General features: G+C 39.2%; 2 protein-coding genes and 1 long non-coding RNA gene across 4 annotated transcripts; 2 read left to right on the plus strand and 1 right to left on the minus strand.

The window, feature by feature from the left end:
- The first annotated feature begins 1,299 nt into the window (after positions 1 to 1,299).
- Positions 1,300 to 2,107, plus strand: LOC135629329 (uncharacterized). The gene is made up of 2 exons (XR_010493196.1): positions 1,300 to 1,488; positions 1,640 to 2,107. It is a non-coding gene; the product is annotated as an uncharacterized LOC135629329 (long non-coding RNA).
- A 2,900-nt stretch (positions 2,108 to 5,007) lies between these two features.
- LOC135629328 (transcription factor GTE7-like) lies at positions 5,008 to 7,578 on the plus strand. The gene is made up of 3 exons (XM_065136537.1): positions 5,008 to 6,793; positions 6,879 to 7,071; positions 7,161 to 7,578. The coding sequence occupies exons 1-3, from the start codon at positions 5,393 to 5,395 to the stop codon at positions 7,211 to 7,213; spliced, it is 1,647 nt and encodes a 548-aa protein (XP_064992609.1). The 5' UTR covers positions 5,008 to 5,392; the 3' UTR covers positions 7,214 to 7,578.
- Positions 7,579 to 10,461: 2,883 nt separating this feature from the next.
- On the minus strand, positions 10,462 to 22,178 carry LOC103984759 (mitochondrial outer membrane import complex protein METAXIN). 2 transcript variants are annotated; one of them, XR_001977096.2, is made up of 7 exons: positions 21,861 to 22,169; positions 16,872 to 17,212; positions 16,342 to 16,418; positions 16,131 to 16,191; positions 12,466 to 12,634; positions 11,077 to 11,337; positions 10,462 to 10,657 (listed from the first exon to the last, which is right to left on the minus strand). XR_001977096.2 is itself a non-coding variant. In XM_009402322.3 (6 exons), the coding sequence occupies exons 1-6, from the start codon at positions 22,033 to 22,035 to the stop codon at positions 11,153 to 11,155; spliced, it is 1,008 nt and encodes a 335-aa protein (XP_009400597.2). In that variant the 5' UTR covers positions 22,036 to 22,178; the 3' UTR covers positions 10,824 to 11,152. The 2 variants fall into 2 exon arrangements, 1 of the variants encoding a protein (XP_009400597.2); XM_009402322.3 differs by lacking the exon at positions 10,462 to 10,657 and having other exon boundaries at positions 10,824 to 11,337; positions 21,861 to 22,178.
- Positions 22,179 to 22,867: the final 689 nt, after the last annotated feature.

Here is a 22,867-nt window from a genome sequence, read left to right on the forward strand (position 1 = left end):
CACACATTATTTAAAAAGACACGAAAGCTCCAACATTTCATAACGTAAGTAGGCACATACGTGACTGACATCCATTTCCAAGTAAGGCTTTTGGATTTTGATATAGTAGATTTTATATAATTTCTTATGATTTTACATAATTTGGATTTTTTACATGGCACTATCCGTGCTTCAATAAAAGCTATATGGTGAATTGTCATAAAAAGTTTCTACTTTTAATTTTTTTTTAAAGTATCTTTACTTAATTTTTTTTTGAAATAACTTCTCTAAAAAGGTTATTTTATCTTCTTTCGTTGATCCCATTGTTATTGCCTTTGCTTCTCTCATCGGTTTCGATGTAGCATGCTTCGTTTACTAGTTGTTGATGAACTGATGTGCCATGGCTTATGAGTGAGCACGGCCTAGTTCACGGGTCGATGTCGGGAGTCTTCGACCGACTAAGCTGGTTACCGAGATCGTTCACGCCCTCAGGACGGGGTGCTGGCGTCAAAATGTTCATTGGCGTCTCTCGGTCGGGATGTTGGTTGGTGGCTCTCAGTCGGGATGTTGGTTGGCGGCTCTTGGTCGGAACGCTGGTTGACAGCTCTCCATTGGGATGCTCGTGACTCGAGGGTGGTCACTCTTCTGCACAAATAGCCCTCGTCGGGTGGTTACCGACTTTGGCTCTCCAACGAGTAAGTCAGTGCTTGGTTGATTTGTTTTTACCTTCCCTTGGACCATATGCCGGTCAGGGATTTTTATACTACTGTACGAGGGTCGGTCGTACGTGAGTTTTGCATAACGACCAATTCTCGAGGGACGAGATAGTACCTTTGTATGATCGTCATCTCGGGACGCGCAGAACGACGTCATATGATGCCTTCCCGAGCTTTCCGAGATGGGACTTACTAAGGAACGTCTTGGTACGGATTTTGACTTGGCACGAGAACGCTCCTTTTATTGACCTAACGAGAGCGTAGCGTGACGTTAATTATGATATGACTCGAACCCAAAATATATCTTATCACTATCATTTGCCTTCTTGCTCCCATGTGACAAACGACAAGGAGCACGAGTCAATCTTTTCCTTCCTGATCGATGAGACCGGAAAAATCCCTTGCCCTTTTTACGAGTGACGATAAGGGCATGTAAAGGTTGTAAACAATAGAGTGATGGTCAAATAAAAGAAAATCGATCATTTTAAAGAAAAGGATTATATTTCAAAACATTTTAATCTAGCGGTGCTTTGCCGAATTCGTCCATATATATATATATATATATATATATATATATATATATATATATATATATACTGGAGAGGCGAATGATGATGGCGAACGGCGGTGAGCGCGACGACAGTGGCCCACTGCTCGAATTCACCGATCCTCTTTCTGCTGCCGCCATGTATCCAGGATCAGCGAAGAAGCACCAAAGGGATTGCTCTTCTCTCCCTTGTTTCCTTTCTCTTCTTGAACCCTATTTCCGGGGAGAGGAGGAATACCGAGATCGGCAAGTAGCTGAACCCTTTCTCCGGTTTCTTTCGCCTTTTTGTTTCCCTTCCTGATGGTTATTAGGCCGGATCGTTCTATGATGGTGTGAAGTGATTCCGGATCTCTCGCTACGTTCCGTTGACGTGATCCTTCTTGTAGGACTCTAACAGGCAAGAGTCGGTGGAGAAGCGTGAGATTGTGAAGCAGTCGGGAAAGAATCCGCTTAATCCTAAACCAAACAATGGGCGTTTACCATCTTCCGCAGGTAATTTTTCCTACCCCTCTCTTCTATGTTATTTGCCCTAAATCTCTAGGATTATGCTGCTCAATCCTGTTTGTTCTGGTTTGTGGATGAGAACGAATCGAACTGGATGATGTTGGAGGAGAATTTTCCAAATCATAACACAACTTCTTGTGCTGAACCTTAAAATTTCAGCCAATGTAGGTTTCCGATTGTCGATTTAATTGGATTCATGGTAGTGTTGTCTTAAATCTCTCAATGCTTTCCCCCACAAAAATGACACGAATTCGTGTTCTTACCGTGTGTGTATTTGATTTAGACCCAATGTGGTCTTGCTGTGTACTTACTTTGATAACTTTACTTGTATCTTTAATTTCCCATAAAGAATTGAGTTTCATAGATGGAATTCTTAAAAATTGCCACTTGGTTGTGTTAGTTGTAATCACTCAAATCATTTCATGTGAATTGGTGCAGCATAAGTCTTGGTAATTGATCTATTTATATCCATTAGAAAAGCATTTTTTCTGTTGACCTGGAAACTCCCATGTACTTTGGGACATTCTCTAAGACTTTCTGGTATCAATGGAATGATCTTTGAATGTTAATGGGGCAAGTATTAGGTGCATAAAACTCTTTCAAATGCTTCTTTGTTTACTTGCTTTGGGGGTTGTATTAAGGATCCACTTTAGTTCTTGCTTTTATACATTGATAGTTAACCAACTTATTGGGCATAGACAAGAATCTCATGGTATGGGCATAGACAAAACCTTAAACATTAAGGGCTAATTAAGGGTCCTAACAAAAAGTATAGTAGACGGAGTGACAAAAAAGCTTTTGAAATAAAAGTTTTAGGTACTATTATTCAACAAGAGAAAGAGATTGATGAAAAATATTATTTAGAGAGTAAAGTATGAAGGGACCCAACATTTTGTATGATCATCTGACTTTTATATAATTAAAAAATAAATAAAAAATATTTGTTAGGCTTATAACATCCTTGTTAAATAAAATTCAGACTTAATAAGTTAAATAGATCAATTATCCTATCAAGTCAGATCATGACAAATGGCATAAAAGGCAATATAATATTGGACATGGTTAAAGTAGGATAGAGCTGTACGTCACCGCTAGGTTAAATCTCACAAATACTATGCTAAAATTTAATTTGAGTTTTGCTCGATTTACATCACATTTTGGTCGGTTATCAAATCTTAATAGATAAAATAAAGAAGAATCATCTAAGATTATATAAATATGTTTGTGTAGCTCAACCCAAATAGTTGGCATCGTGCAACTTATTGTTAATGTTATTGTCCATATACTACTAGAAGGCACACAGTTGTCACAAACATGTTATATTATGATGATTTGAACCGACACTTCACATTTGTTCTGTAAATGCACAACTTCACATGCAAGATTAGTTTAGTAATGCGCAAACATGTACATCAACCTTCCTTGGTCCCGACTATGCCTTGGGCTGTTATTTTTCTTATAGCTTTCTTGTCGAGTTGGTTGTCCAAGAACAGAGCCACAAAACAGGAGTACATTAAGTTATGTACTTAGCAATTATTCTACCCATGAATCTGCATAGTTGCTTTTATCCTCGAGTAACACATCTATAGCTACGTTAAAGTTTTGATGTATCTATTGGTGTTTCATAATTGCGTCATATGTAAACTATGATGTCAAATGTTGTGATCACAGTGCTAGTTGTACTATATATGGATTTGAATTTGGGGTGGTTTTAAAGCAATATGCACAAAAGGTTGCATTGTTGTGATGAGAGTGTTGGGTGGATATATGAAGCACCAGGAAAAACATAGCAAAAAATATTATTTATGAATAGTTAGGCATAATTTTGATAAATCATAAAATGTAAAAGAATTGTAAAGATATGTGAATATTCTCAAGAGACATACATGCGATTAGACAAGATGAGACTTTTTGATTTTTAGAATGTTAACTAGTTTAGCTGGTAAAAATTTTAGATATTAATAGCAATGTCGTAGATAATCCTTCTCAACATTTTTAACATTCTTACTGTTGAGTTACAACCTTAGCTTAACCTTATAGTTTCTAGGCCCAAGTGCCCTCTGGCCTATCCACTCGATCTTTCTCTTCTTTTAGTCTGTAATTGGGAAGTTACAGCATTGGCAGATAAGCAACGATTACCAGATGTTAAGATGTGATCAATGTACCGAAACACTTGTATCAAACTTTGCCATCCCATTTTCCATTGGCATGTTCAAGCTGGATGTTTTTTTAATTCAAATTCATTTTCTTCATTATATCGAACTATTGGAACTTGAGACGTTACGTAACAATGATCTCAAAGACAAACGTGTTAGTGTTGGTATAATTGTCTGTAATTTTGAGATATTCCTGATTATTATTGGCCTTCATAGCGTGGACGGATAAAATCTTACTCCTGCTATGTGCTAGCTATTCAAATTGTTGACTTAATTGGCTGGACCCACCCTGATAGCCTTCTATAAAATAGGCATTGGACTTTTAATTAAAGAACATGAGATATTGATTCAGTCTCCTTGCAACCTTAAAGTGTATATGTAACATAAGCCTGTATGTGTTGATAGCACTTGCAGGAGACGAGGCTTTTTAGAAGATGTCTTCGTCATGCAGGACTGATACGTGCCGGTGGATCCCACTTCCTCTTTCTTTTATGGCCTGAGATGTGCCACATCTCAGGGTGTTCCCGTTTTGCGCCTCCGGCACGTGAGCCGTCAATTTTTGGTTCGCCGTCCACCCCGGCAGTCTCGTTGAAGCCTCCTCCTTCTCGCTACTGATAACGTCACCGGTAGCGGTTGTCTTACCCCTGCGAGGGTTCGCGACGTTACCGACTCCGCCTCCTTGGCGTTCGTCGCCTCGCTGGCGGACAGGAAAACTTTGGCGGTGGAAGGTCCTGCTGCGAGTTGTAAGCCGTTTTCTACCCCCATCCCATCCCCCCCCCTTTTGAGTACCCCGAAATCTACCCCGCTTACGGCGTATGTCACGGCGGGCCCCGCGGGCACCTGTTGGTGGCGCGCGGTATGCGTGAGCTTAGTGCATGTGGGATCGAAAGATTTTTTTTTTTTTTTTTGCCTCCTGTGCCAGCTCTTCGCGCTTCCTGTGGGCCCCGTCGTCCTTCACGAGTTGAGATAAATAAAATGAAACCTTGCCCGCATGACATACGAACAAATGAAACTTCCACCTTCCAACCCAACCCAACCTCACCCTGACGGGGATGGAAAAGAGCCACACCAATGGCCGCCACGTGTCCCATCAACCCGGTCCGTGACAAGCGGGCCGGTCACCGTCCCGGTCAGCCCGATGGGCCCCGTCTCCGTCGCTCGATCGCGCCACCTTCGTGAACCGACGGTCGAGACGCTGCCCGGCTCGCCCTCGGGGCAGATCTCCTCGCCTTTAAGAGGCGCAGCAACCCAGCCCTTACCTCCTCGTCCAAGCCGAGGGTTGTCCTCCCAACCTCGACGCAACCCTCGTCGTCGTCTTTCTCCCTCACCGTTCCATTTACCGGCCGCCGCCACTGCGGCTGGTGCCTTCGGCCTACGGCCACGGACCCCACCCCCAGCCTCGACCTCCGATGATTACCCCCTTCCTCGGGGCGCCGGAACGATAAGAACTCGCTGGATCCCGGCCGATCCGAGGTCCACACCCGCCGTTGATGGCGTCGGCGCTCCTCGCGAGCAGCAATGAGCCATGCTGGGGAGAACCGAAGGTTTATATGAGGGAGAACCCCATTTCTAACCCTAACCCTAGACCCTGCCCCAACCTGTTTCCCAGCGGCCATGCCGGCGGACGGGTGGACCAATTTCGGACCATGGATCTGGAGGAGGTGCCGCCGGCCACCTCCGCTCCCGCCGTGTCTGACAATTCCTCTTCGTTCAACCGAAGACCTATCGGCCTCAACCAGCGGGGAAATCCCGGTGCCGGCGTCGGCGGCAATTATGTGACCTTCAGCATCTCCACCTGCTCGAAGATGGAGCTGAGAGAGCTCAAGCGGCGGCTGGTCTTTGAGCTCGACCAGGTCCAGAGCCTCATGAGCCGGATCCAGTCGAGGGAGATGCACTCCGCAACCCGATCTGCCGGATTTGGTACGTCATCAGATTTCTTCTCGGCCTCGGCCGAGGGGACCAGGGTTTCCGGCGACAAGGCGACCTTACCTGTGGTCTCCCCAAGAAGCCCGAAGCTTCCGGAGTTGGAGAAGCTCCTGGCGGCCATGATGAAGAAGTGCGGCCATATCTTGTCGAAACTGATGAAGCACAAGAAGAGCGTTTGGTTCAACTCGCCGGTGGACGTCGTCGGGATGGGCCTCCATGACTATCACCAGATCATCAAGAGCCCGATGGACCTTGGGACGGTGAAGAAGAAGCTCAATGATGGCCTCTACCCGTCACCATTGGAGTTCGCATCTGACATCCGATTAACCTTCAACAACGCCTTGCTTTACAATCCGAAGGGGCATGAGGTGCACAAGCTCGCCGACCAGTTCCTTCGACACTTTGAGGGGCTGTTTAGGCCTGTCTACCAGACGTACGAGAAGCAGCGAAGCACCATGAAGCGTGAGGAGGTTCCTGATCCGCCGCCGCCACCGTCGCCGATCCCAGAAATCCCATCACCGGTGCCGGTTTCTCCTCCTGTGATTCATCCGCAGAACCAGCCACAGCCGCTGCAGCAGCAACCAAATGTCGTGCGGACGACGCCGGGAAAGCTGCCGAAGCCCAAGGCGAAGGACCCCGACAAGAGGCCAATGAGCTTCCACGAGAAGCATAGGCTGAGCGAGGGGTTGCAGAGCTTGCCGCCGGAGAGAATGGCTCACGTTCTGCACATTGTGAGGAAGGGCAACGTGGACGCGATGCAGAGCGGGGATGAGATCGAGTTGGACATCGATGCGTTAGACACGGAGACCCTTTGGGCGCTCGATCGATTCTTGTGCAATTGCAAGAAGCTGATGAGCAAGATGAAGAGGCAGGAAGCAATTGCGAGCGGGCTGTTGTCCGCTGGCCATTCTGTGGTCGCTGCCCCTGCCCTGATTCCAGATGAAGGCGGTGGTGGTGGTGAGCGGGTAATGACGAGGATACCTCCTGCTCAATTCCAATGCGTCTCTTGGTGAATGCTTTTGCTCATACCATTGTCACCTCTCTTTGCAGTCTCCAGTGTTTGACGACGAAACGCCTGAAGCAGTTGCAGCGAAGAAGAGCAAGAAAGGAGACACAGCTGAGGAAGACGTCGACATCGGCGACGAATTGCCCGCCATTACTTATCCTTCGTTGGAAATCCAGAAGGATACTGGCAATGACAGCTCCTCTAGCAGCTCCGGCAGTGATTCTTCTTCGGCGAGCGGTATATCCAGAAGCCGCAGTGCATCTTATTACGTTCAACGTCCGCCATTGTTGTTAACTCTTCCTGTTGCTAATTCTTTGCTGGTGCAGACTCCGATTCAGAGAGCTCCTCAGACGGCGATTCTGACGACAACGAAGACTAACAAGGCTGGTGATGTGACGGTGTTAGACAAGGGCAGGGCAGGGCAGGGCAGGGGGTGGAGGAGAGGGGAGAATTGAGGTGTGTTTCTATGTTTGTTTGTTTGTTTGTTGTTCCTTCTTCCCCTCCTCTTCAGGTGTGACTTAGGTGGTAGGAGTGGATGGACAGGTGTAGCATATGTAAAAAGCGAAGTAGAAAGTGACAAAGAGTAGTGCAGGTGATGATGCTTTTGGCTTCATATGATTTTTCACTAAATTGGTCATGGGGCCTTTTGGGAATTCCGTGGTGGCTCCTTAATGGTGCATTCTCTCCATCGTTTTGGTCTCGTGGGCACTGTTAATCATGTCTATCTACGCCTTTTCCTCTTCATAGCTCGTTTCGTTTAGGTCTCTAATACGCCCCCCTGGTTGGCAATCATCAAATCTTGGTTCCGTAGCTCATTCAGTGTTTGGTTTCTATCATGTGACACCCGAGCTGGTCTTGTGACATTAGTAGTGATTATATATATGCTGCATTCAGCATTCATCCAAAGTGTCTTCAGGAGTTTGCAAATGGTTGCCAATACTTGGAAGTCATGAAGCATTTTTGTTGTATGAGGATTTAATTTAAGGGCAAAATTCTCTCTACAGGCCAATATTGTCATCGGGATTAGTACTTAGAAACTCAAGAAGCATTTTTGTTGTATGGAGATTTAATTTTAATGCAGATATCTTAAATAAACTTAAGATATTATTTTTTTTGCAATTCCAGTAAAATATTTTTTATTTTCTTAAAAATGTTATGATCTTTAGCCTTTGTCATCTCGAGGCCTCGCGGCCTCATTTCTTCACCTTCGTGTGGTTGCCTCGTTTGTTGTATTTTTCTATCGCTCTTTCTCGATGTAATGTTCGTTTGTGTCTTTCAATTTTATTTATATTTTACATGGCATGTAGAGGGTTTATAGGTTTGATAGTCTCATTTTGGTTAATTTTTATGATTGTTTTAAGCTTGTAAACGTACGTTGTGTGAAATCATCGCATAGATGTAAAATTGTTCATAAACAAACAAACTATCCAGGTAATCATTATGGGATTTTGTAGTTTCGTAGAGTGGTACGGAATATTAACTAGCACAACACTTAAGAGCTATCCGAGTGGCACGTGACTAGATGAACCTTTGGGTACTATTTATGATTGGTTCAGTGTCTTGTTTCGCAATAATGTTATATGAACACTTATAGGGATTTTTGACCATTAAAAGTTTGTGAAGTTCATGTTTGTAATTTACATTGCTTATGAGCTTGTAAAGTTTGTGTTTATAGTTTACATTGCTTATGAAGTGTTTGTTAAAATAGTTGCTCGTGGGATCTCGAGTTAAACGTTTTATTTAATCCGTCTTCTCTTTTGCATGTCCTCAAGGGACTATACGAGTTTTCAAGAAAATTGATTTTTTACGTAAGGACACACAAGGGTACCGTACGATTTAGATAAAACCAGTTTAAGTTCGTGACAAATGGTATTAGAGTAAGACAAACACACTTATAAATAATTGACATGCAAACATGGAAGACCTAGCGGGGTTGCATTGAGGATAATCAGCACATGTGACCATTTGAGAGAAACGAGCATTGCGACGTAGGGAAATGAGTCACTTGGAGGAACAAGCATCCAGGATTAGCATTCAAAGGAATGCCTAACCCTTTGCGCATGAGACACTACGAGGATAAACGAGCTGGGAAGAATATATAACGTATAAAGGTTGGGATGGTTGAATTCAAGCTATGACTCGACGTTAGCAACCAAACTTGACGATGCTCAAGGCAAGCAAGGTGTTTAATAAAGGATGAGATAGTGTAAGAGGGTATGGGTTGCTCGATGACCAAAAGAGTTATGCAAAACTTACAAAGGTGATGAGAATTGCTAACTCGAATAAGTCGGTATTCATGCAAGAGCTTGTATATAGATGATAGATTATTCATGGTTATCCTAAGACGATTAAAACTCGACGTTATGGAGCATTGAAATTTTTTTTTCGGCATAAGAAGGATACATTTGTAGAGGTTAAAGTGTGCAGCAAGTTCAACATGTAATTAGGCTTAAGGGGCATAGTGAGGGTTGTTTTGGCCTAGAGTCGTAATCTAGCAAGTGCATTAATAGGGACAGAATAGTGTACAGTTTATTAACATAGAATAGTTCAAGGAGATGATGGTCTCCGAAACTTAGAAGAAAATTGCTCCAACAGGATTGATATCCATGAGGGATGTCTCACTTTTCTAGAGGGAAAATCATGTACAATGAATAACACATGTTGAGGAGAGGTATTTCAAAGTTGATAAACTCTGCGAGATCTTGTTGGTGTGAGTATTTCAATGTCATGCGATTAATAACCCCATAAAACTCAACGGAGCGAGTGAGTAATGATGAGTAATCGTATGATCTTATACGTTGATAAACGCATTGCGAGATCAAATGAGGAAGCGACCTAAGGCTACACCAAATAAAAACACTTTTATAGAGACTTTTATAGAGGCAAGATCAAAATTATATCGTTTCATAGGTCCCTTATTACGACGGAACAGACTCATCGTACATGATACCAAAGTTGAATGAAGGTTCAAGACAATGACAGAATCATTTAAAATGATAATCGACCTGACGAAAGATAATGAGATAAGAGGCCACGAACAAAGCCATGACAACAATAACAAACAAGGGCAACAATAATAAAAAATGAGAGAATGATTAAGATGAAGACGATCACACCGGGAGGCAATACGACAAGACAAAGGTGAGCAATAGTCAAGGATAATTTCATCTTTAAAAAAAATGAGCATTCTATGATAGTAAAGTAAAAAATAAATGTTCTATGAGGAGAAAAATAAAAAACTTAAAGATTTTTTAAAAAAATTACCCTTAATTCAATATATTATAAAATATATTATAAGGGTGACAACCGAGAATGACAGAAGCATGATAATGGATGCAGAATAACAAGGCAAGCAGTTGTATGCACCTGTGGAAACCCAAACCAGCCGTAGTCTCAGGCATTTGTTTGCGTCACAGCTCCAATTCAACAACCTATTGTCACATCACAGAATATACACCTGAAGTTTAATCAACCTGCAATGACCCATACATCCCAAGATAAATTAACTGGGAGAACTCCAGCTAGTTCGGTAGTTCTCAAGCACCAGCCACCACCATGCGTGCAACTTTGCTTCATAATTAGGAGACTCTACATTGCTCATATGAGAAGGGTATCAATCTTTTGAAATAAACAGGACAATGTTGAGTCTAAAATAAGCTAAAACACCAGTCTAGTTAAACAAGGCACCCTTTGGCAAAATCCGATAAGGATGTCATGCCCCGAACTGATCAGGTAGGCACACATAGCAAACTAACAGATTAACAAAACTATCTAAATAAATTAAATACCACGAATATTGCTAAAGCACTCACACCCATGAATCCTGCAAGCCACAAATATTAACTTGTCATAACACATACTAATTTGAGTGAGTCGTTAAGATGTTGTAACTTTTATCTAAAGATGAAACGAATGCTGAGCACAAAATCAAAATCAGCGAAAGACCAACATGGTTCGAGGAACAAAATGGTTCTAAGAGTTGAAACAAGTAGGCAAAAATAACAACTTCACACTCGTAATTCCAACTAATGTGGCAGATTTCCCACCTTAGAGAACGCTGTCATAAGACTAATAACTTTTCAGAAGATGTAACCAATGAGGTTTCTAAACTACACTACTTTTGCACCTTCAAGAAAATTGGAAGGGCAGCTTGTACATGCTACATTGGTGATATATGAAATAGGAAAAAGAGTGATCAACGGTTTATTGCTAAAAAACAAATGCGTAGCAGCAAAATCTCACCCACAACTGAGCTCGAAACGAAGATCTTATCCCGAGCATATGGCTGAAAGAATTATTATTAGGGACCAGATGGTTATCACTCCTCGTATGTGAGACCATCTTCGTCACCATCCTCAAGCCCAGAATCTCCCATCCCTCCAAGTATTGACAAGTAAATAACTATTGAGACCACCTGTGCTGCAATGAAATACTTTGCTCTTCTTCGAAAGGCTTTCTCTTCTTCTGTTCTCTCCCTTTTCTCTTTTGGCTTCGTCTTAGCATCTATGGATATAGAGTCCGATAAGATCAACTAAAGAATTCAAAGAGCATAAAAGAGAAGAAGAACCAATATTGAAGTACAACTAGCGTTGAACTAGTTTCTCTTAGGTTCAGTTGCCAATAATTTGCAAAATGTTTCAAAAGCAGCAGCCAGACGAAGAACCTTATATGGCTAGATTAGTAGCTAGAAAGGAATAACAAGCAGCTAACACACATAAATTGAACGGTAAAACTCTTTAATTGAATGATTAAAGTTTCTCAACAAGAAACATTGAACTTCCACATTGGCAGAATTAGACATTCATTATGTCCCTATTTGCAAGCTTAGTCAGGTTCTAGGGGGACACAAGATAATGGCCAACTGGCAAGCACATTTTGCTAGAAACTACAAATCCTCTTGTATCTGAAGGAGTTATTGCCCAGTGGAACTTGGTCAGTTTTTGTGCTCTGAGAAGCATGGCTTAGTTTGTATTAGATCTTTGCAGTAATATATTCTTTTCCTTCTGAAAACAAAAAGTTCCATAGCACCATGATGGGAATTATGACTAGGATTGAACATATATCAGTAACAAATCATTCAAGGCGCATTGTTAGTACTAGCAAACAAACTATGATGATAATTCCTGCTCAGGTCCAGCAAATGCCAAGATTATTTTTTTACTATAGTTTCAATGACAACCAATATTAAGTATTTTGATTTCCAAAATGGTAAATATTTAAACAATAAACACATTTGAGATTCTACAAGGCCTGCCTGGAATTTTTTAATGCTAGTAAAATGGGTTTTAATCATCTTATATGCTAATCAAGCAAAGGCAGGAAAAAGCTGCACTAGCAATTCATGACTCACTAAATCTTAACCTTGATTAAGAAACTGGTGCAAAAATTTTCATAATCATGCTAAGCAAATTCTGCTATTTAAAGTATGGTTTAAGCATTCTCCTAATTGCTTTATAACCAACAGGTGATGGATACACTTCAGAATTAAGACTAAATCGAAGAAATTGCATGCTCAACAGGAAACAGAAGTTGATGCTTCGTCATAATATCAAAGCTGACTTGTGGTCGGTCTAAAATCAAGTTCATCTTGCATAAGGCAGGATACATCTAACTAGATTTCTGCAATCTTACTCTGCTTTGAGCCTTTTCTTCTTGGTATTGATGATGACGATGCATCAGATGAAAATGCAGGTCCCGTTGCTGATGAATAACTGTCTTCTAGCAATCGAATCTTACAATCTTGCACAAACCTTAAAAGGTTGGCATGCTTCGAGAGACTACTCCTCAAAACTGATGTCTCCTATTATCAGCAAACAAGCAAACACGAAACTTATATTGTAACCAGCACAGAAGCAGTTCAAATTCCTGAAACTAAGCCTAACTGTAGAATAACTGAAACCATTTCCAAATATAAGCTAAAGAATTGTCTTATAGGAGAAATAACACTAAAATATAAACCAACAGAAAAGAATTTTCAATGAGAAAAGATGCTCCACCAGTAAATAGAAATGCCAACATCTCATGTTGCAATACTTCTTAAATTAAACTTCTTTCACACTAAAGACCATCTGGCCTGTATAACACATTGAACAACTTCATTAACAACATGAAACCAACTAATGCGATTTTCAAACTTACTAATTCAATAAACTAGTGGTTGGAATTCCACATATTCAAAAACTACCTCCTTTTCTAGAATGAGTTTCTTCTCCAAGGATGAGTTGAAGAGGAGTATGAGCTATTTAAACAAGGTTTATAAAAAAAGGACTTTCATAATCTTGTTGTGTGCCAAAATCAGCAGTCAAACCATCTTCACGGCCTTCTATAGCTAGAACTAAGATCTGTAGCTTATCAATCCATTATGAAAATGTTTTCTAACCTTCCAGCCCTTTAAGATTCTCTTTCATCTTCTTGTTGTTGTTGAATTACATTAAATACGAAAGTCATCAAAGGGTAATTAAAAAAGCACTAATGTGTACACTTTCTATGAAAATTATATACAAATTTGTGCTGATAAAACAGATAGTGATTCATACACCAGAATATATTACATCCAAGATTCAGTGAAAATGACTGTTGAGAACGTTTTAGAATCCATCAAACTGTCTAAATTTTGAACAAAGGACCATTTAACCAGGGAAAAAACATGAATCTAATTGCTCAAGCAAAGGCCAACCTTCTCCATGATCCCAATAAAGTATGCTTCAGAGAAGCAAGAATATCTGCTATCTGTTGTGACACATGGCTGTCCTGGACCCAACAAAGTTGATAGAGCTGGATATAACATTAAGCCTTCTCAAAAGAAGGTGTGCTTTCAAGCATGGTAACAATGCTCTATTGTGGTTTGGAAATTAGTTCTCGAACAATAGAAATGTAATCTCTACATGTGGAATTAAACCTGCGTCATCTGACCAACTAGTAAACTCATCACTAGTGGGTTTTGTTCATTATGCCACCCTTGTTTCCTCTGCAATGTACTTTTATTTGCTAAATAAAAGTTATAATTCGGGTTGGACTGCCTATTAACTCAAAAATACTATGATGAATCAAACTCAAATTATTTTAATCAACTTGTGGATGCACCAAAACAGACTTGAGATGCATAACATACAATTAGCTGCAATTAAAACATGGATCTGTTTTATCATATGACTAGGCAAGGTTCCATACCAGAGACCTCTCAACACTTTGTCATATGACTAGGCAAGGTTCCATACCAGCTACTCTATGGATCTGTTTTATTACATCAGACTTTCCATTCTTCTTTCGTAATCAATGGTCCTATTTGGCTCATCTAATACGTGCCATTGCAGTAGCCCATTTATACCAATTATATTTCCATCAATGATTTATACCATCATAATTTCAGTCCTAAAGTAGCATAATAAAATGATATGAGTATACTCCTAGGAAGTCTCAAGCAAATTATTCATGTAGTCTGCCAAAAATTCATTGCCAAACGTCTTGTGAATCTCACATGTAAGTGTTCCCCATTGTGAAGATCGTCTTTGAAATCTAAGGATATCCAAGGGGCAGAGCCAGGATTTATATATTGAGGCAGCCATTTAACAAACACATAACAAACATCTATAAGGAAATATTCTGGATGGTTAAGACAAAGCGTATGCCCTCAAGAGATGAAGGATCAAATCCTGTAAGTATCAAGCACGCATGTTATGTAATGACTGAATAGAAAAAGTTAATTTAAAATAAAAACATACATATAACAAACATGAAAATTATAACTTTAAATTAAAATAAAAGAAAGTATATAATTTTAATTAATCTAAAAGTTCGCAAATCTATCTTATCTTCATAAATCTAAATTACATAAGGATTTAAAAGCCATTGCTAGAACATGTTAAATATATTTTGTAGTAATTGAAATATATCTCTGAAGCAACAATTTATATTTTTTTCAAAGAATATTTTAACCATGTACCACACCAAAGTAAATCAATATTAACAACCAATAGGCCTGTAGCTATAGAGAATTTGGATGATCAACAGACGTGAGACAAATCCATTTATAAAGAAATAGAATCTATTATCAATTCAGATGAAAAAATTAATATGGGACAATATTTGGTAGGATCAAGATACTTGCACCACATCTACCATAATCAAGAAATCTTTTTTAATCGTATCTTCCACCAGATTTCTAGGTTTGACAGTGTTTTCAATGGCAAGAAATGCAGACACTGGGTTTTCTATTTACTGTAGGGTCCTCGTCCTGAGATGTTCCCCCCATAAATCCAATCAAGAAAAGAAGCTTGTCTAATGTTGCATGAACCTTTATCCTTAAGAACGTTCAAATGTGAAGAGGAAACAATGATTGAAATGTTCAGGTGTAAGCAACTGTGTGGATTCACTATCAAACCTATCATAGATAAGAAACTCATGCAACACAGGAATGCTTTCTTGGACATAACCATGATACAAATTACAAAACATGATTGCTCATAAAATTTTAAAATGTTGTACCTGCTGTTTTTAGCCTATCACAACAATTGCAAGTATACAACAACAACAACAACAACAACAACAACAACAACATAAATGCAATAATTGCAAGTATAATAAAGAAATTGAAACATGGATTAGAAAACCAGTCAGATGGGTAATACAGACTGGAACCTACTGGACTATACCGACAGGTATCTATGGGACAGGTCCGACCAAAAAAAGGGATGTGGACTAGGCAATTTTCGCTTGGTCTGATCCAGAAGAGGGGTTACAGCCCAGAATTAAAACTCAGGATATTAAGCGGTGAGCCTACCATTTGGAACCCCAACATTATTTTTTTCCAACTACTTCCTTTCTTTTCATTTTTTTGTAATCTCTCCTCCCACACTCCTCTCTCACTCTCTCTCCTTTCTACCTCTCTTTATCTCTTCCCTTTTCTTCCACCTTGCCGCCTTACCCCTGCCACTTACTGATTTATTAACAAAACAACATTACCAAAATAATGAATCTTGCTTTAGTATTGTATTACTCATCACATTGACCAATTGGCATTTTAACTATTTATTAAATTTTTATGGGAGCTTCAGTCCTTTAAGGAAAAGTTTTGCCATAACTTCTACAAGAAAGGACAGGAAAATAGTGTGAATCATCTTCTTAACAGCATGAAACTACAGTAAATGCTTTTCTTCCTGATCTTTAACTGAAAATATGGGACATAAAAGGTTCATGAATTCCAAGGATCACAGAATCAATCATATGAATCAAATTAAATGACCAAATCAGCAATTAGCATATATGGTATGCCACGGTAAATAATTAACCATACTCACCGGCAAAACATGGAGGACAAAGACAGCATGTCCAAGGAAAAGAGAATCCACACTAGTAGGCCTGCAGACAGAGGAAATAAGTTCCAATTCTCAGAAACCTCTTAAACTATTGCTCCTGAGGTTCTAATATGATGCTAAATTGATGCTCAATATCAAAATTTAGCATAAAAAGAAGAAAAAGAAAATTTGATAGATAGCAAGAATATTTTACCTCCCTTCAAAGAAAAAGACCTGACTCCCTAACTTCATAGATAAGGCCTCATATGCAATGTTTGCTTTCCGATAAATCTGCAATGGAAAAGTCCCAACCTAATGAATATAAGATACTGCCAAACAAACACACACCAATGAAAACATTTCTGAGGCAAAATGTGGCATAAACCAGTTGCAACTTGCAACAAATTAAATTATCAAGCAACATAAAGCACAACACTATAAATAATGATTTCTTTGCACCTTGTAAAAATTGGAAGAGAATAGAATGAGAAAAAAATGCAGTTGAGCATAAATCAGAAAATTAGCAAAAATGATTGAAAGATGCAGAAAGCTTAATTATAATTATCGAGGGAAGCTTTTAGGCATAATATAATGGTTAAAATAAGGCTTAATTGATCCATAATAGCAAAATCATGTGGTTCTGAAGCATTATGAGTCCATTTATGACACTTTAATAGAAAGAGTTTCTTGCACTTTTTTAGCAGTTCCACAACTGTGATGGAACTAGAGTATGAGAAAGCAGACCTCTTCCTCTTTCTCTGCAGCATTAAGTTTGGTTATTCCATGTAGCTGCTTCACTGCTTGAGTTTGTTTCCAGTGCAGAATTTTTCCAATAGGCCAGGGAAGGTCAGAGAAATATATGTCATCAGCAATAGTATTATCACAAGACACCCAAAGTTCATATTGCACCGCCTCTGCAAGCCAAGTGCTGATCATCACTTTTGTTGATGCCCAATCTGGAAAACAGTCCTTTGAAAGTTGGGAGTCCAACTTTACAACGTTGTCTTCATTCAAACATTCAATAACTCCTCCCTTCTCATTATTGAATGTGACATAATCCCCATATTCAACATATGGTATGTGGTCTGTAAAACAAGAAAAATAAATAAGAGAAATGATATATTATCTATAAAACAGTCGACAACAATAAATGAGAAATAACTGGCAAATATATGATGCCACGATTGACAGTTCATTAGCAAGCACAAACATAGACACTGGACACAAGACACAGATGGACATGCCGACACAGAAGATCTTAAAAAACTAGGAAGCAACATGACATGAGTGCAACAATAAAGATATCTATATTCTTATAATTTATAAAAGGATGAAATAATTGTATCTAAATTAAGAGTATTGAAATTATAATTTTACGCAAGTCTTGACTGTCTTAACTTGTAATTTTGGTGGGTTTAGATTAAATCTTACTTAGTATATCAGAGAAATGTGTAAGCCTCAAATAAGAGTAAGTAGCTTCTTGTATCCATGCTTGGAAGGTGTATAATTAAAAAGGTCGTTAAAGATCCCACGACTCAAAATTGTAGGTGTTAGGTCTATTAACTCTGCACGCTCATGCAACTCTCTCTTGCCATCCAGTCAAACCTAAATTTAAAGCATTGGCATCGTGGCATCAAAAAGGAGGAGCTTTGTTGAGGACCAGGTGTCCCCCATGGCTCAAAGCTCTTTTGAGATGATAGGTTACGATCCAATAAGGAATGTGCCATCATCTTTTGATCAATTTCTCACTCCAATAGATGGGATTAGTTCCTTCTTTACACCATCACCTCATCCTTGGTGCTTCTTCCCCCTCCTTCCCTCTCTTCCTCTTTCTCCTCCTACTCCGCCACCCCTTGTCGAGCCTCTCAACAGCCTCCACTACTCCCCCCTCCTCTGCCATGTCTCACTGCTTCTTCCCAACAGAACTGCTGCAATGAAGGACCATGTGCATTATCGACATTCACAATCAGTCAATCAGAAAATAAATCAAAATATTTTATTCTAAATCTTAAATGCATCCGATTCTTATGTTACAAATTACCTTCGGCTACATAAAGTTAACTTTGTTTGAACTCCTCAACCATAAGAATCAAGGTTGTAAACATAACCATAATCATGTCATATTTGGTTTAGCTTCCCAAATACACCAAAAACTCAAAACACTTGTGATATGACTAATTACGCTCAACTCAGGTGCTACATGATACCACGGCACTGCCACTGAAGCACTAATGCTTTTATCCACCTTCCATTAGAATAACAGTAGTTCAACAGAGAGAAACTAGTGTTGCTTGGATCTCCATCATAAATCATTTTCTTTCAAGTTAAAAAAGGTTTAAATACACCTCAAAATGAAACAACCAGATGGAATAAATACACGACATGATCTGTAGAAAAACTATGAAAGTATATGAGCAATATGATTAGAAATCAGGATGGATCAAATTTGTTGACCATTGGCAAAAAAAAATCTTTCAAAATATTTAAGTTTTGAGGAAAAATATTTAAAACAAAACCACGATTGTGCTCATCCAAAACATTGCATTATTATAAGTACTAAACCACATAAATTTGTTATTGACAAAAATCAAAAACTTGAAAATAAATCTAAATTATTAGTTTAGCAGTTTAACTTTCAAAGACACATGAGCATTTGCTAGTTCAAACTCAGAAGATATCCTCTAATGGAAAGCTTATGGCCCAAAATAACAATTTTAGGGTTGAGATTTTAATAAATTTATGACAGCAGACAAGGAGGGATAGAACTGAGAAAAAGAAGCTGGAAATCGGAAGTTCGGAACCAGCTGGAGAGATCAATCCAACCCCAGTTTTATCTAAAAATCAAACCATGAGACTGAAATCAGATCACACATAATAGAAATACATATGTGTGAATCAATTAGGATCAACCAATTCTGCTTTTACAAATTTAGTAATTAATATTAAGTTGCGAAAGTTTCAAGGTGCACTAAGAGCACCAAGGTCGATTTTAGGATATGCTATGGGAGGTGAGCCAATTTATTAGATCAAGGCAAAAAATCTAATACTTGTTACAAGATAATTTTAACGGAATAAATATAATTTTTTTGTGCAATTATCAGTCACTAATATCTGATTGCCTCGAAGGCTCAAAGTTGAGTGTTATGACAATTATATATTGCAATAAAAAACATGTGGAAAATATGGAAGTTGTAGATAAAGCAAACAACAATAAGAAAGCAATGAAAAAAAAGAAAAGAAAGAAGATGAGGATAAGATAATGACATTTTAAAACCCATCACCCAATCTTTTCCTTCTCATTGAAGGAAAAAATTCTCCATTGTTCGAACTTTGTTTCTTCAAGAAACAAAAGTTCTAATCCTTTCGTCGATAAAACTTCTCTTGAACTACATAAATCCAAGGATTATAATTTCGTACCGTACCGGAGTTTCGATCTCAGCTCGGTATGATACGAGCGTACCAAGCGATATGCTTCGGCATACTGCTCGAGATATATATATATATATATATATATATATATATATATATAAAATAACAAAGTAAAAAAATAATAAAAAATGTGACATCACCTCGTTTCTTCTCCCTACACGGGGAAAAGAAACCAAGGAAAAGAATTGGTATATATATTATATATAAATATAAAGGTTAAAAAATATTAAAAAAGGGCGACATCGACTCATTTCTTCTCCCCACACAGGGAGAAGAAACCGAGTGTTCTCCTGGAAAAGCCTCAGCGACGTCGTCGAGGCTTCTTCTCCCCGCACGGATGAGGAGAAGTCGCCAACAATGTCGAGGCCTCGTCACTTCAGATGAGGAGGCGACATCTCATCTATAGCGTCTGACGAGGGAGAGCGATGACGGATCAGGATCATCGAGGGAGAGTGATGCTAGATCTTCGAGTTCTTCCTTTTCTTCTCCCTCTTCTTCCTTCTCCCTCGACTAATATTATCCGGTAGCAGGCAACGACGATCAAAATCAACCATTACCGACCAATTTCGAGCGGTAACGAGACGGAAACAGCCCCAATCGACGATACCGTTCGATAGTGGGCGGTCTGCATATCGATCTGCTAGCGGATCGGTACGTACTGCCCGGTATGGGCGGTATCATTCAAAATTAAAATTGTTGCATAGATCTCTTAAACAAAAGCCCATAAAATGCATTCCTAAGGCATGCCTGAGCAAGGCTTATGAGACATGTATAAGGTGGTGCTACCATACGCTTGCCTTCGGTAACACTAGGCTAATGTTAGTAGATACTAGCCAACTTCAACTGATGGACAACAGAGGTCTGTAACAAAAATCACCTGTAGACAAGAAATATGTGAAATATAATTCAGCCTAAACCTATCATAAAAACCATGACCATTATAAATAAGTCAAAAAATGACCCTTAATGTATCACATATGAGCCAAAGATAGAATCAGCAAGAACTCAAAAAAGGAACACAACATTTTGAAATCAAGTTTCTTCCATGAAAAACCCATCCCTCCTTTCCTCACCTCTCTAAATCAAGTCTAAGAATAATGTTATCAACTATTTAGGTGATCCCATTGAACAGCCCTGTCTAAGCTTTGGAAAAGCTCTTATTTTAGCTTTCCATTCTTCATTAGAGATAGATATATGACCTAAAGATCAAGAACATCAATACATATGGTGGTGTCGCTTTAACTATTAAGTTGGAGATTATAATTCTTCATTTGATTTCTAAAGATCAAAAACAAGAACTAAAGTTACTTCTGCTATCATTTTCTCCCAGGGAGAATGCCCTAACTCTGATATTATATAAATATCTTGGTTTCTAAAGATCAATTAGGCTAAGTAAAGCTACTCCTGCTTTGACTTTCTCCGAAATCGAAAATGCCCTAACCCATATATCTTATCATGGATAGTGGATAAAATATTTAACCCTGATGCATGCAGATCTCTATGGTTTGGAGCCTTGAATGGACGAATTCAAGCTTCAAAACGAGTTCAAGAACACATGTTTCTATCTTGAATATTGAGATTTGTTAAGAGATGTGTCTAGCATCAAAGGAGGCTGAGTCCAAGTGAAGAGCCCTGCTATTAATTTGATTACCAATGTTAGCAGCAAAAGCCTATTTATTCCTGGCAATCACTTGCCATGAAAATGGGGAACTGATATTCATCTAAGTTTCTACCTTTGACATACATTAGGGAAAATCACGTTAAGCAGAATCTTGCTCTTAGCATTTTTCTTTAAGATTCTTTGCGGGTACAGCGCTATGAGGCCATAATCTCCTGATTTAGAAAAAGGAGGGAGAAATCAGCATAGACCAATACTAAGTCACCAGCTATCTAACTCGTCTGGCTTTCATTTCAAGCTTCGATCTATATGGTTATCCGAATCGCTAGTACTAACGGCTAAACAAGACCAAAATCACTACAGTATCAAAGAAACATGACCTAGATTTGAGGGGCATATTGAAATCATTTGAGATCCTAACGCGCACACTCAAACAAGCAACTCGAAGCCAGATTGGAACAATGTCAAAGCATTCGCAAAGATGCAAAGAATCCAATCCACTACGCCAATCTCCAGATTGAAGGAGGTATGCGATATCAAAGCATTCGCGAGGACGCGAAGAATCCAATCCACAGCACCAATTGCAAAGCGAGACAGAAAGGAATCTTATCAACCAGAACAAGGATAAATGAACATCAAAGTCAAGGCTAACAAGAGGGGAAGAGAAGCGGCAAAGATGAACGTGCCGGAATCCGGGTTGGCGCGATCGAACTCGAGCTTGAAGTCGACGTTGGCGAATCGGAGGTGGCAGTAGACGGGAAGGCAAACGGGGCACGCGGTGGGGAGACCGAACCCGCCCTTCCTCGCCACCAGGACAACCTCCTGCTTCGCCTCCTCCTCCCTTTCGTCGGCCATCTCCATCTCGAAGAAGGTGGCGTACGATGTCCAAATGGCTGGGGTTTCTTCTGCGCCTCTTCGCTCTATTGGGAGGGTTTCCTCTTGTGGCCCGTTGCTGTTACTACGGCTGAGTTGTAGCGTTTAGGGTAGCTCGTTGGCGGTGTCAAATGTTTTCTGGGCACTAATTTAGATCTTTCTAGAAAGATATATATATATATATATCATGATCAATTAAATAATTGATATCATGATCAATTAAATAATTTTAATTGATATCATGATCAATTAAAGAATTTTAAGCATGAAAAAAATAGGATTTTAAAAAATATTTTGTATTTATATGTTATGTCAGCTTTTATATTTGTGAATGTATTGATGATTAATTAATTTTACATATACATCCTTTTGAAAATGGCATATTTTCCTCTTAAATTTCAATATTGTATCCTCCTGAAAATTTAGAATTTACCTATATAATTCTTAAGACGCTCTTCTTAGCGTCCATCCAACAAACTCAAAATTAATTATTATCTAACTATAATTATGTAAGTTAATTCTTATTTCTTTAATTAATTATTTAAACCGTTAACAGCCTGTGCTCTTCCTATTATCTCAAATCCAAAGCATATTAGAGGGAATTGTCGATACTTCTTGACTATTAAATGGCCTTGTAGCAGCAAAACCAGGGTGGCGGAGTGAGATTTCTGGATGTTAGTAGTTGCTTTAAGAGGAGAATTAGGATATGTTGTTTGCATAAGGAGCTCTTCATTTCGAGTATTGTTCATATATGAAAGGCATAAGCATTAAAAATTCTAATCTTCTTATTCAAAATAAATTTAATATTACAAATTAAAAT

Source organism: Musa acuminata, chromosome BXJ3-1, assembly GCF_036884655.1.
Source record: "Musa acuminata AAA Group cultivar baxijiao chromosome BXJ3-1, Cavendish_Baxijiao_AAA, whole genome shotgun sequence".
Classification (NCBI taxonomy): domain Eukaryota; kingdom Viridiplantae; phylum Streptophyta; class Magnoliopsida; order Zingiberales; family Musaceae; genus Musa; species Musa acuminata.

Excerpts from the sequence above, each read along its gene's own strand:
- LOC103984759 (XM_009402322.3), bottom strand. The coding sequence starts at position 22,035 with ATGGAGATGGCCGACGAAAGGGAGGAGGAGGCGAAGCAGGAGGTTGTC. Across the intron at positions 16,192-16,341 it reads GTCTTTTTCTTTGAAGGGAG|GCCTACTAGTGTGGATTCTC; the intron begins GTAAAATATTCT and ends CTCTGTCTGCAG. Across the intron at positions 12,635-16,130 it reads TTGTCCTCCATGTTTTGCCG|GAGACATCAGTTTTGAGGAG; the intron begins GTGAGTATGGTT and ends TGCTGATAATAG.
- LOC135629328 (XM_065136537.1), top strand. The coding sequence starts at position 5,393 with ATGGCGTCGGCGCTCCTCGCGAGCAGCAATGAGCCATGCTGGGGAGAA. Across the intron at positions 6,794-6,878 it reads GCGGTGGTGGTGGTGAGCGG|TCTCCAGTGTTTGACGACGA; the intron begins GTAATGACGAGG and ends CTCTCTTTGCAG. Across the intron at positions 7,072-7,160 it reads TGATTCTTCTTCGGCGAGCG|ACTCCGATTCAGAGAGCTCC; the intron begins GTATATCCAGAA and ends TTGCTGGTGCAG.